The sequence below is a fragment of the Telmatherina bonti genome (assembly GCF_933228915.1).
Source record: "Telmatherina bonti genome assembly, chromosome: 6".
NCBI lineage: Eukaryota > Metazoa > Chordata > Actinopteri > Atheriniformes > Telmatherinidae > Telmatherina > Telmatherina bonti.
The window spans coordinates 31,515,559-31,527,878 of record NC_136624.1 but is presented as its reverse complement, the minus strand read 5'-3'; the positions used below and the strand labels follow the sequence as shown (position 1 = coordinate 31,527,878).

General features: G+C 40.9%; 1 protein-coding gene across 1 annotated transcript in view; it reads right to left on the bottom strand.

Moving 5' to 3' along the window:
• Nucleotides 1-12,320, bottom strand: part of srgap3 (SLIT-ROBO Rho GTPase activating protein 3) — a gene marked incomplete at both ends in the record, with an annotated part of 68,243 nt that overhangs the window by 12,416 nt on the left and 43,507 nt on the right. Inside the window, 8 exons of the mRNA XM_079241642.1 lie at nt 486-546; nt 1,389-1,491; nt 2,292-2,319; nt 4,179-4,263; nt 4,751-4,948; nt 5,687-5,788; nt 5,913-6,134; nt 10,541-10,669. Of these exons, the coding sequence (XP_079097768.1) occupies nt 486-546; nt 1,389-1,491; nt 2,292-2,319; nt 4,179-4,263; nt 4,751-4,948; nt 5,687-5,788; nt 5,913-6,134; nt 10,541-10,669 (928 nt within the window). The remainder of the gene's footprint in view (nt 1-485; nt 547-1,388; nt 1,492-2,291; nt 2,320-4,178; nt 4,264-4,750; nt 4,949-5,686; nt 5,789-5,912; nt 6,135-10,540; nt 10,670-12,320) is intronic.

The window sequence follows — 12,320 nt, the reverse complement described above, 5'->3', positions numbered from 1 at the left end:
AGTCACAAAGGGAGATGGGAATTTTTCCAGGAGAGGGCCCCTCAGTGAGCCTGCAGCATGTGGTTCCAGTTAGAGGGCTCTAATCAGTTTTCTGTAGTTTCATTAGGTCCAGATCCAGAGCAAAGGCCTGCAGGCTACAGCAATGAGCTGAAGACAGATGCCACGGTATACAGGGAGGAGTTATAAAGAAGGTGAAGGAGGGGAGCTGAACTGACTAACAAAGACCAATTGGACTTTCAAAACTCTGAGTGTGATCTATTGTTATGAAGGTGTGACACTTCCGGCAGACAGTGAAGCACCTCTGTGACAGAGGGTAGGTCACTTTCGGTACCTGCAGCTATTTCTGGAAGGAGATTGCCTCGTCCAGCAGCTGCTGCCACTCCATATGAGAGCTGCAGGAGTTTTCAAAGAGTTTCATATTTTTCTTGCTTTTTCTGCCCTTTGGCTCAGAAGTCACGGCCAAAACAGCATGATGGGAGACTTACCATATAGATTGATGTATCTGATACAGCTTTCAACCACAAGGGGAATCGGCTGACCCGAATCCTAAAAAAAAGATCAAATAAAATGTGAAGATAAATCAAATCAAAACAACTTTTGGCATTAAAACAAAAAGAATAAATCCAACAGAACATGTAATGACTATACAACATAAAGTATTGATATTTATTCTCGTGTCTAGATATGTATTCAATCACAAATATTAACTTAATAATACATAATAACAACAAATAACTAAAACATTAGAAAAGAAATATTTCAAACACAACAGCACAGCAGAAGCATATAAATTGCTATTATTGCCATTTCATCATTAGTTTGCCTCTTTTCCTGTTAGGTATTCTATAACAACAGCGGTACCTGAATACGGGTACGGGCATTCCTTCTTCCTCTGGGACAGAAAGCAGCAAAGCACAGAGAAGCAGAGGAAGAAGGACAGATAACCACAGAGTTAGAAAAGCCCAAACAATGAATGGCCCTTCTGGAGGTTAAAAAAAAAAGCATATGCACAGGGACTGGCGACAGGAAAGCTACAGAATTTCAGATAGGACTGGGAGCATCAGGGGACAAAGCAGATGCACCGCTGTCTCCTGCTTCTGTTATTCACAGAGTGACTGGATTTAAAAGAGAAAGCCAGTGATGGTATATTGTTCTGCAGGGAAATGAAGAGACAGCTGACTGCTGCTGTGTCTGTGTGCACCAGCAGAACCACGGAAGGAAGGAGGAGGATTAGAGGTTAAACAGAGGCGTTATATCAAGACCAAAGGCAGCTGGAAGAGGCACAAATAGAGGGCTAAAGGGAGGAACAGAGTGAGAATGAAGGCTCTAGCTGCCTTCCCTCCTGCACCACAGGGGCTGCCCAGTCATACGCCACCACCAGGGTGTACCTTGATGAAGGTCTCCATATTGCCATTAAACAGCTTATGGTTATACATGGAGCGTGGCCTAGGTTTCCGCATTTTCTGTGGTTTGGGGGGAAGGATGGGGGGCCTGGGAAACGATGGACAAGAGGAACAAAAACACCATATTTTGTGAAACTAAAAAACCAGACATGGTTGAAAAGGCAAGGGAAAAAAAAACAATTTCTAAATATAGAAGTTTAAAGAACATCCTGTTTATGTGAGGTAATGAACAAAGCAAGAATATTTACGAAAAGTATAAACAACAAAAAAAAGCTGTTTTTTAATTTGATAATTATTCAGAAAACAAAATCTTGAAAATTAAATGAATTTAAATGTTCCACACGTTACTTCTGCTGAAAAATGACATTTCATTCAAATGGAACTCTATGAACCATAAAAACAACAACAACAACAAAAAAAACAGTCCTGTTTAATCCATTACTATAAATGTTTTAACCACACACATCCACATAAATCCTGAATAACATGAAAACTTAACATCAGTCAGTTTGAGAAAAATCCAAACTAGTTAGAATTTAACAAGAATTTAAATAAACCACTAAATCATTACAGCATACTCAAGAAAATGTTTTTCTGTTTTCTGACTTGCACATATACTTTCTTATACGATATAATTCTTTAATGACATTAAGATATTGTACAAACACGCATTTATGTGGCAACATATATTTAAAAATCCCTTTTTGTGACACACTTTTAAAATTCTGTCTTAAATATTTTTCTGGTGGGGCGTTTAAACAGCGCCTGTCAATCTGTCAGCTTTTCTTTTTGACAGTGGACTTTAACAGTCTGAAGAGCTAAAATGAACGGAACAAGCAAATGCTTCATGGGATTAGAAACAGTTCACTCCTCAGATGGGGATCTTACCTTGTCGTTCCACACTCCGCCCTCTCCCCTGAGGAAAAAAACAAAAAGAGAGGCATGTCATATACTTGTGTCTTTATGATACACATTATACAGACCTCAGCCAGCCTCCTGCCTCACTGAAGGGTTTTGTGACACACAACATCACTATTGGGGGAGTGATGAATGGAACAGTGCTAACACCATTCTTGGACAAAGCCACCATGGAGTCATCACTGAGGTCTCAGGGGATGCAGAGGACCCTGAAGGGTCATAGGCCTCCTCTCAGAGTAAAAAAAAAAAAAAGACAGGGGTGGCAGCTGCAGGTTCGGGAGGGAGGGGCCATCAGTTGTGACACTGAACAATGTCAGTGTTGGTTCACTGAGCCCTTTGTTGTGGCTTTCAGACAACACAAGTGCATATTTGTACAGATTTATATTTTGGCTGACTGGAAATCTGAGGAAAAACCTCCTGGTCACGCCATGAAAAAATGTCTGTGTGTGTTTAAGAACTGGGAATGTCTTTGTCCAACAGTGACAAGGCATCCGTCCTACTTTTCAAAACAGCAGACCAGAGGACTGAAAGATTCTAACATTTCCTGGTTGTGTCTTACAATGGTGTAAAAAAGCAAACACATTTCTCAGAACATCATTCTAGCAGATGGCGCCCGGACTCTGGAGCATTTATGTGAAGAAATAACACGTTTCTCCTGCCGTGATTCCACTGAACAATACCCCTTTTCTACTTCTGACCAACTTATCTCAACATTAGACGAGAGTTAAAAAAAAACCCACAAAACATAAAAAACTAATTGATCTTCTTCAGGCAGATTGGCTCTGATAGATAAGTTAGCAGCATCTTGCGTGGTACCAGAGCTCAGCATTATGTTTTTATTAATACATGCAGCAAGATGTGAACGCCATGTGGCACTCACCAGTCTCATCTTGTTCCCTCAGCCATGCTGATGGCCACCCGCGCACAAACACAAACAAGCTATTTTAAGTGTGAGGCAATGAACTAATGAGCACGACTCATCCATGATTGATCAGCTAAATAATTAAACACGGGGTGGTACCTGGAGACACCATATGCTCCGCTCTTACACTCTCAGCTGCTCCGCCGTGGACACTTGACCACAGTATCATTTGAGTTTTTATGAGATAGACAGCATGCAGCTGATTGTTTGCCAACTGAGAAGGAGTCACAAGGACATTCTGAGGCCTGAGGATGAAATTAATCATCAGGCAATGAATATATTCTAAATTTGAAACATGCATAAATATGGAGGGGCTCTGTGGCCTCAGCTGGCTACACCTTGTGCCCTTTCATAATAAGTAAAGCTGTAATGCAGGAACAGCTGCAGAAACGGGCCCTGGTTTAGTCCAGCAGATTGATTGGGCGTAAACTGTTCATGGCTGAGGTGACAGGGGGATCTCTGGGGAAAAGGTGGAGCCAAGGAAATCCTCTTTCCTGCAGCCTGGAAATGGAAACCCTCCCTGTGGCTACACCATATAAGAACTAACTGGGTAATATTTTAACCAATCAAGATAAGTTCAAAGAGGAAATAACACCTCAAAGTAGATGTGGTCCGTTTTTTGGGTTTTTTTGGGAGGGGGCGGGGGGGGGGGGGGGGGGGGGGGGGGTAGTATTACTAGTTTTGAACTCCCATTTCATCTTTTTCTTTGCTGCTTTTTAAATTGTCGCATGTCTTTGTAGTCTCCTATATCTCATTCTCTGCTTATTAGATCCGAGCAGTACTACTGCAACCCTGAAGGCAAGAGTTTTGCAGACGGATGAGAAGATTTTCTGGGTCATGATGATCAGACTACACACGTGCACACCATTAGGGGTGCTGGTTGGGCACACCATGATAAGAAGGATTCAGACTAATGAAAAGAAAAGGTGCGTCACCTTCTCCCAGTGTCTGCTTCAGTAAGTCATGCTTGGCCTGTAGTTTAATGATGAGGTTACTGCCATTCAGGTACTCCTTGAATTTCTAGATGGAGAGATGAGGGCAGGAGTTAGTTGGAAGTGCTAATTTATTAAACATGAATCCAGTCAAACAAGACAGATGTGCAAAATCGACATTATTTTAATTCTGGCGTTTTAATTAGAAACGTCCAGCATTATCGGTATATCGATATTATCGGTATCCTGATATTATCAGGATACCGAAATAATCGACATTAAAATGCAATTCTTTAATCACATAACTTTTACACAACATGCCTCTATCATATATCAAACGCTTCGTCTGAGTATCTTCAGTCCGTTGGTATCGTTTGATATCAGTATTAAAACTTAAGAGCTGGACAAAACTGGTATATCGGATGATGGGGGGAAAAAAGCCAATATTGAACATTCCTAGTTTCAGCTTCTGCTTTACAAATATATGGAGATGATGATTAATATGATGATGATTAAGCGTTACAAAACGCAGGTTCATGCAGTTTGGACCAATAAACAGGTCGGCATGAACTCACTGAAAAGTAGAACATTTCAGTTTCCTGTTGGTTTGCCCTCCTCTTGGCTACATTGAGCTTGCTCATGTACGACTCGGACGCCACAGACTTGATGGATTCAGTTGAGCGGCTGTGCTGAAAGGCATCCGACACGTCAAAGTCTTCCACTGTCAGCATGTCCTGCAGGGTTTGCATGGTGGCATCCAAAGTCTTCCTCACCTAGTTAGATTTCACCATGGGAACGGAGCAGATTGAAATGGACAAAAGTTAATATTTTCTGTTTTATGAGCATTATTGCTTTTGTTTTATGAAAACATCAAGCAGCTGATGATACTTGCAAAGGCAATAGTGGGTTATTTATGGACCTAGTATATTCATTCTACAAACAATCTGATCCATAAGCAACAAAACCTTGGACTGCGCTGAAATCACCGCTTCAGAATATATCCAGAACATAAGCTGATAGCAGCCTGTCGCTCAGGTATACAATAGACCAAGACATGAAATATGTGCCTGGCGAGGAAAGGCCATTCCTGGAATGGCTGACAAAGACTCTTTGATGAATACATGTAGTTTCCAGTAATAGCACAGCTCCTCCATTATCCTCCTAAACACAACACAGTCAGAGAAGTCACAGAGCCAGTGCCACCTCCATGTGCACATTTATGTCTGGTCTTTATAAGAAGACCTCGCCTTGGAGACGAAACAGACAATTTCATACAAGACAGAGTAGAAAGTGCAATATGGGCACTGTGATGATCTACACATATTCCAGCTCCTGCAGTGTGACAGTGATTTTAAAGGAAATGACAGGAGAACAGATGGTGATGTGGTCCTTCTACTTGGTATTTTACCCTTTGATGGCATGGTGACTCTGGGGAAAACCAGAGTAATGTTTGTCTCTCTCTCTCGCTCTTTTTTTTTTTTTTTTTTTTTAAATAAATCATAAACCCTGACCTCCTCATTCTCGATCTTTAGAGTTGCTAAACGAGACTGAAGTTGGTGGTAGCGCATCAAAAGTTCAGTCTGGACGGGCTGCTGGGCGCTGACCTGGCAAACCTGAAAGGGAAGGGGTAAATGCATTGGAACAAACACAGCAGATCAGTGCTAAGAGTTGATTTATGAAAAAAAAAAAAAAAAAGCTTTAAATCTGTAATATAAGGAATAAACAGATGAAGATCACCTCATCTCCCATGTGTGGCAGGTATTCAAAGCGCATCGGAGGACAGAACACCTGGTTATGCATATCCATGATCTTGTGCTTGTCACTGCGGGAGTCCAGGTTGTCCACCGCATTCTCGATGATATCCAGTCCCTCGTGGCGCGATGTCTCCAGGTTGTACTCTGCAGACAAGTAGGTTCTGAAGGTGCGAGCCAAACTTGCATGATAGCCTAGGTCACAGCACTGTGGAGACAAAAACAACTGATGAGTAACCCAAAAACCACTTTGCACGTGTGACAGCAACTGCATTTATTCTGATGATGAAGAATTACTTTACACTGGGAAATGCAGTGCTAATGTGGTGAAATGCACTTTATGTTTGCACGAAGGTGTGCTGTTAAACAAATGGAGTTGCTGTAGGTTTAGCTGTTCTGTAACCAGACAAATTAAGACTAATTCAACAGGGAATCATAAATTTAATGTGGAACATTTCTGATTGTGCAGCATTATTCTAAACAACTTTCTGCAAGTTCAGGCCTTTTAAACTGACTAAATACCAAATTATGTTCTGCTTCATGTTATCGTTCGAAAATAGAAGTACAGTTTATAGAATTACAGGAGCTGGCACAGTAGGACACCAGGGATAATTACAGAGCCTTATCACACAGAGCTGTATGAAGTAACCTAATTAAGCAGTGGATAGTAGAGAGGAGGTTTAGAGGGAGCTTGGGGCATCTGACAACACTGTAAATCACTAAGTAAACGCTCTTTAAAACTCTTTAACACTGAGGAAGTAGTCTCTCTGCTTTGTGCACAAACCTCATTGCACCACTCCGTCAAACTGGCTCAGTAGACTCACGTCTGAGGGGAGTAAATTAGTCCCTTTTTAAAAATGCAAACAGAGTTAAAGCACTTTCAAACATCTACTGGAGCGGCTTGCAGGAGCAGAGAACTGGGCAAGCTTAAATTCAAGCTCATTGATGTCTTTTCTTTTTTTTTCAAATTTTCATTTTCCAAGCACAGTTGTTTTAAAACTGTGATTATATTTAAAGATAGAACATTTATTGATCTGCGATCATTTTGAAACAATTACTCTTATTACATAACATTTAGCCTACTCACTTTAAAAAAGAGACAACTAAGGCACCTGTTTAACTTGCTAAATAGAAATGGGTGCTTTTAACATGTAAATATTGTGTTTATGTTCTCAAATAATTCGTTCTTGTTGGATAATTTCAGGAAACCAACAACCCCTGTGTAGTGAGGGGATGTAATGCACAGATGATTACGAGGATGTGTCAAGTAATCTGGGGTGGTGTCTAGATCATCTGATGGAGTGACCCCCCCATGAGGCTATGGCTCCTCAGCATAGTTGGCCCAGGTTTGAATCCTGACCTGGGGCCCTTTGCTGCATGTCATTCCCCACTCTCTCATCGCCTTTTTCCGTCAAGCTGCTAGGAAATCAAGGCCACTAGAGCCCAAAACTCTGTTAAAAATATATAGAGTAATTTAGGAAGTATTACTGTGAAGTGTGTATGCATTCTCATAAGTTCATATACAAGTATTCATTTCAGATAAAACTTTTAACTGGTTCAGAAAAATTTCCAACCGTTTTGAATGCACTTATTTGTACACATATGGATTTACTGCAAAGACAATAAATGAATATACTGTAATCTGATAAACCAACAAATACAACCAAAGGGTAAATGTGTTCATTCTACGTAATTAGGGAGAGGTTATTATATTTTATTTAACTGTGTGGAAATGTGTGTCGTGATCAATTTGTGTACATCCAAAAGATTATTTGTTTGTGTGTGTGTGTGTGTGTGTGTGTGTGTGTGTGTGTGTGTGTGTGTGTGTGTGTGTCATGTTCTGTGTTTTTGGTCTTGGTTTCTTGTTTTGTTTCTGAGTTCTAGTTTCCTGTTTTAGTTTGTAGTTTTCCTAGTTTCTTTTTGTCTAGTTTCCTGTTTTGCGTTCCGGTAATCAGCTCACCTGGTCTCATTAGTTGAATCGTTCCACCTGCGTCTTGTTATATTTGTGTGTGTGTGTGTGTGTGTGTGTGTATATACTTCTTGGTTTCTGTTCCCCGGGACTGCATCATTGTGTTAACTTATCCTTAGTTCCCCATGTTAACATACCTGTAGTTTCCTGGATTAAAACCCTTCTACTTCTGCAAGTCTGGCTCCCTTGTCCTGCTTTTGGGTCCACGGCACCTCCGCCATTATGGCAGTATGTGTGTAATGTCAGTTACAACATAATTTCGGCATGACTAATGCAAAAATTCCTGTCTGCAAATCTCACTGGTTGATTCTACAAAAATTAAACTTCTTCAAAAATGTGATCTATTTCTACATTAATCGTTATTTTCCAAACATGGGGACACTTGTGACCGACCTCATTTGTAACAAAAATCCCAATTTATCTGCAAAGCAGAGAAAAACTCAACATATTCTGAAGGATACACCAGCTATTAAACTTCCAACACCCCCTCTTGCTGTGTTAGCATCTGGTTGGCAGCTGAGATGTTGTTTGTGTTTCTGTATGCGCATGTGTCATCATGGCAAATGCGCTCCCAGTCACACCTGATGTTGTTGAACTACTACAAGTTATTAGTTCTTCAGCAGGTGTTTGTTTGCTTGCCTGCAAGTGTTTTAGTGTGTTTGTATGGAAGGATGCTAGAGCAGCCAGCCATCGTTACACTCCTGTCCCACATTCTTTATCATATTCTTTGCATTTATAACTAATCATGACTTAGATATCTGGTGTACAAACATCCAGGATTTCCAATAACAGCTTGGGTCGGAGAAGTAATTAATATGATCCCAGTGCAAGATGCTCTCATTTGATTTGTGTTGGAGCGGACATGCCAAACAAGGCCCTTTCTGCCTCTTGCTGTCCTGTGGAAGATAGATCAGTCCAGTTCTCGGTCCAAATCCCTGCAGCTCTTTGGGATTTGGGATGAAACGGACCATTAAATTTCCAGACACGGAATCCATTTGCTGAGCAAAGAAGTAGAGATAGCCAGAAATCATCTTTTCAGCGTCCATCTATCACTATCATATTACCATCATTCTTGAAGTAGCTTAATGCAAGTGTAACCACAACTAATGTTCACTACATTTTGGGCAAAACATTGATTAGAATGCAAATAATGTTCCTCTCTTAACATGGCTGACCTGGAAAATGAGCCATCTCAGTGGCGAATGTAGGCTGTAGGATGGTCTGACCCCAAGCAGCAATGTGACAACCAGGCCGTTTGTACAATGATGCAGGGAAGCGAGACATGTGGACATGCTGAAGAACGTGTGCCATCATCTGGCATGTAAACTCACAGATTACAGGGTAAAACTGCGGCACATCAGAACTGAATTGTGAAGATCAGAAGGAAGACCACAGATTTAATCTGTTTTGTTTGTTTTGTTCTTGGACAAAACTAAAAGAAAGAAACTTTTTCAAAAAGCCTGTCTTAGTAAAGCAACTGCAGGAAACTAAGCAGGGAAAAGAAATGTCAAATGACAACAAGCATTTTTCTGTTCATGATGAAACTGTGGTGGGACAAATGAGATTGTGGCGAGCTGCCACACACTCTGTAATTAATGGGCAAAACATTGATTAGAATGCAAATAATGTTACACAAAACCTCATTTCCCGGAAGAGGGAGATGTATGCGTGCCTGAATAGAATGAGTTTAAACACAGTGCAAAAAGATGTCTTCATTTTAATTCCCTTCACTTATTTTTCTGCAGGGTGACTGGTGTTAGGTCACTTGAGGCTTAGAGACCAGCGGCAACCACATTCACCACACTCAAGGCTGCATGAAAAGAGACCAGTCGACCTCCAACTGTTTGTGGTTTGTTTAGCAAAGTCATTGCACACATAATGCGTCTGGTAATCAGTGCAGCCATTTTACAGCTGAAATAATATCCCTTTGAATCGAACTTTTTTTGTTTTAATGTCTCTTTGGGTTTAATTTTCGGGATAAAAGAAACAATTGAAATGAGATTCTGTGTGCTACATTTGATTCAAAAGGGAAGGGTCGAGTTGTAACAAAAAATCTACAGCTTCTTGAATCCAATTTGATCTATGAAAATAGAGAAGGAGAGACAATAGGGCAACTTTGTGTGTGTGTGTGTGTGTGTGTGTGTGTGTGTGTGTGTGTGTGTGTGTGTGTGTGTGTGTGTGTGTGTGTGTGTGTTCTGGTTATAATTCTTCTTGATGACAGCTAGAGGCAGACGGCTACAAGGACAAGCAGCGTTGTCCCGGCAAACCTCTCAAAAGCGGCGTAAACAAAAAATGAACGACGTGGAGAGAGGAAAAAAGCTCTGTCAATGCCAAAGATGTTCTTTTAAATCATCGAGTGGAAGAAATGTGCTTTACTGACTAAGACGACTCATTTACATGCCAACAATCACAAGCATGTGAGTGTCAGGGTTTGTTATGTCACAATTAGCACTAAAAAAAAAAAAATCGTAGAGACTGCATTTGTTTTGTCCCACAGAGCAGCTTGGAAACAAACAGCTAACAGGCTGAGAGGGAACGAGACATGAGAGCAGATGGTGAGAAAAGTGACAGTGCTGCAAAGTTAAATCAACATCAGAGGTCCCAGCTGAGATATAAACAAACACATGTTCCAAGCGCATACTTACATCAATCATATCAGAGACGTCGTGGATGTAATATTTTGCCACCACCGCATTGGTTGCTGCCAGGTTCAACAAATAGTCATTCCGGGCTTTTGTGCATTTCAGCTTATTCTCTGAATACTTGGCTTGCCTCTGAGGAGACGAGAAGAGACAGAGCAGGTGAAGAAGAAGAAAAAAAATGCTGGTGAAGGAAAATCAAGCAGCAGGGGAATATAAGTGTGCATTCAGGCAACAGCAGCCTCCATGTAGAGAAGACTGAGGAAACGTAGAGAAGCCTGCTACAAAGAAGCTGCCTCTTTCAGTCAAAAGGCACAGCCTGGCTTTTATTTAGCTCATATGCTGCCTTTTGAAGTACCAAATAGAAGAATCACTTACAAATGGAGTACTGAACAATGTCATTAATGATGGTATCAAGGTACTATGTTGACATTCAGGGGTCTTTCAAGTTTTTTGCCTTACATTAGATGAGTTGTCTGCACCAGCTGAAAACAGAAGGTTAGGTTTCCCCACAATAAATAAACACATAATTGTTGTATAAATTCAAGAGAAATTAGCAGTAAGGGAGACTTTTTTTACATTCATATGAACAGATATGTGTTTCTCATTTTGACTTTTAGGTAGTATATAATCTTATATAGGTGTACGTTTTTAATTTGGCCAACGCTGCTGGTTAAGTTTTTTTAAACTTGTATTGCTGGTGCATATTGAAACAAATACATACAACTGTATTTAAAACATTGCGGTAAAGGGAATAAAATAATCTGAAACTTTGCAGGCGGCACAGTGGTGAGGTGGTTATCAGCCTCCCTGCAAGAAGGCTGCTGGTTTGAGCCAGTAGCCTTTCTGTGTGGAGTTTGCATGTTGTCTCCACATACAGTACGCATGGGTTCTCTCAAGGCACTCAAGCTTTTGCCCAAAGACATGCATGTTAAGTTAATTGGTCCCTCTAAATTGTTTCTAGGAATGAATGGTTGTTTGTGTCTCTGCGTTAGCCCTGTGATCAGCTGGCGAGCTGGGTGTACCCTTCCTCTCCTGCTAATTGCTGGGCTAGGCTCCAGCTTCCCCATGAGCCTTAATTGGAATGAGCAGTGAAAAAAATGGATGGATGGTAAAGAAAACCTAACTGTTTCATTTTGCACTGCAGAAGGAAAACTTAGCAATGGCACAAATTTACTTTATTATACTCAGCGGAGCGGATAAAGTAGCCTTGTGCATTTTGGTGACTTAAGATGCAACTCATAAAAAAACAGATTCCTGCTCATTATTGAAGAGTTTGTCTTTGTACCTGACTGCAAGCAGTATAATGAGAAAAAAAAAGCTTAGCATCAAGGCATAGGAAAAAAGCCAAATATTCATTGCCACATTGTTATAAATAGTGTTCAGCTTCCACTGCAGGTGGAATCACTTAAGTTAGCTGCCTGAGGAGGGAAAATCTCTGTTATACTGGCAGTGTTTTGATATCCTGCACCTATGAGATAATGGGAGTGTGTTCATTTGCATGAAGAAATTCCAGAGTGAGCTCCAGAATAAGTAACGCATGGTAACATCTGAAGTACAGAATGCTCCAGAGACCAAGAGCCCAATGCTGCTGGCAGACAAACTAGAAATCTGCATAAGTTAGAGAGGCAGTCGGGTTATTGCTATGCATCTGGCTGCAGACCAGAGTCCCACCGACAGTTTCTGACACTATACTGCTGGTCTGTCTGCTGGTTTCTCACACTTTCTAAGTAAGCCCGAATCCTGTCAACGTTTAACCTAATCTTTAAAGGTTTCATACCTCAAT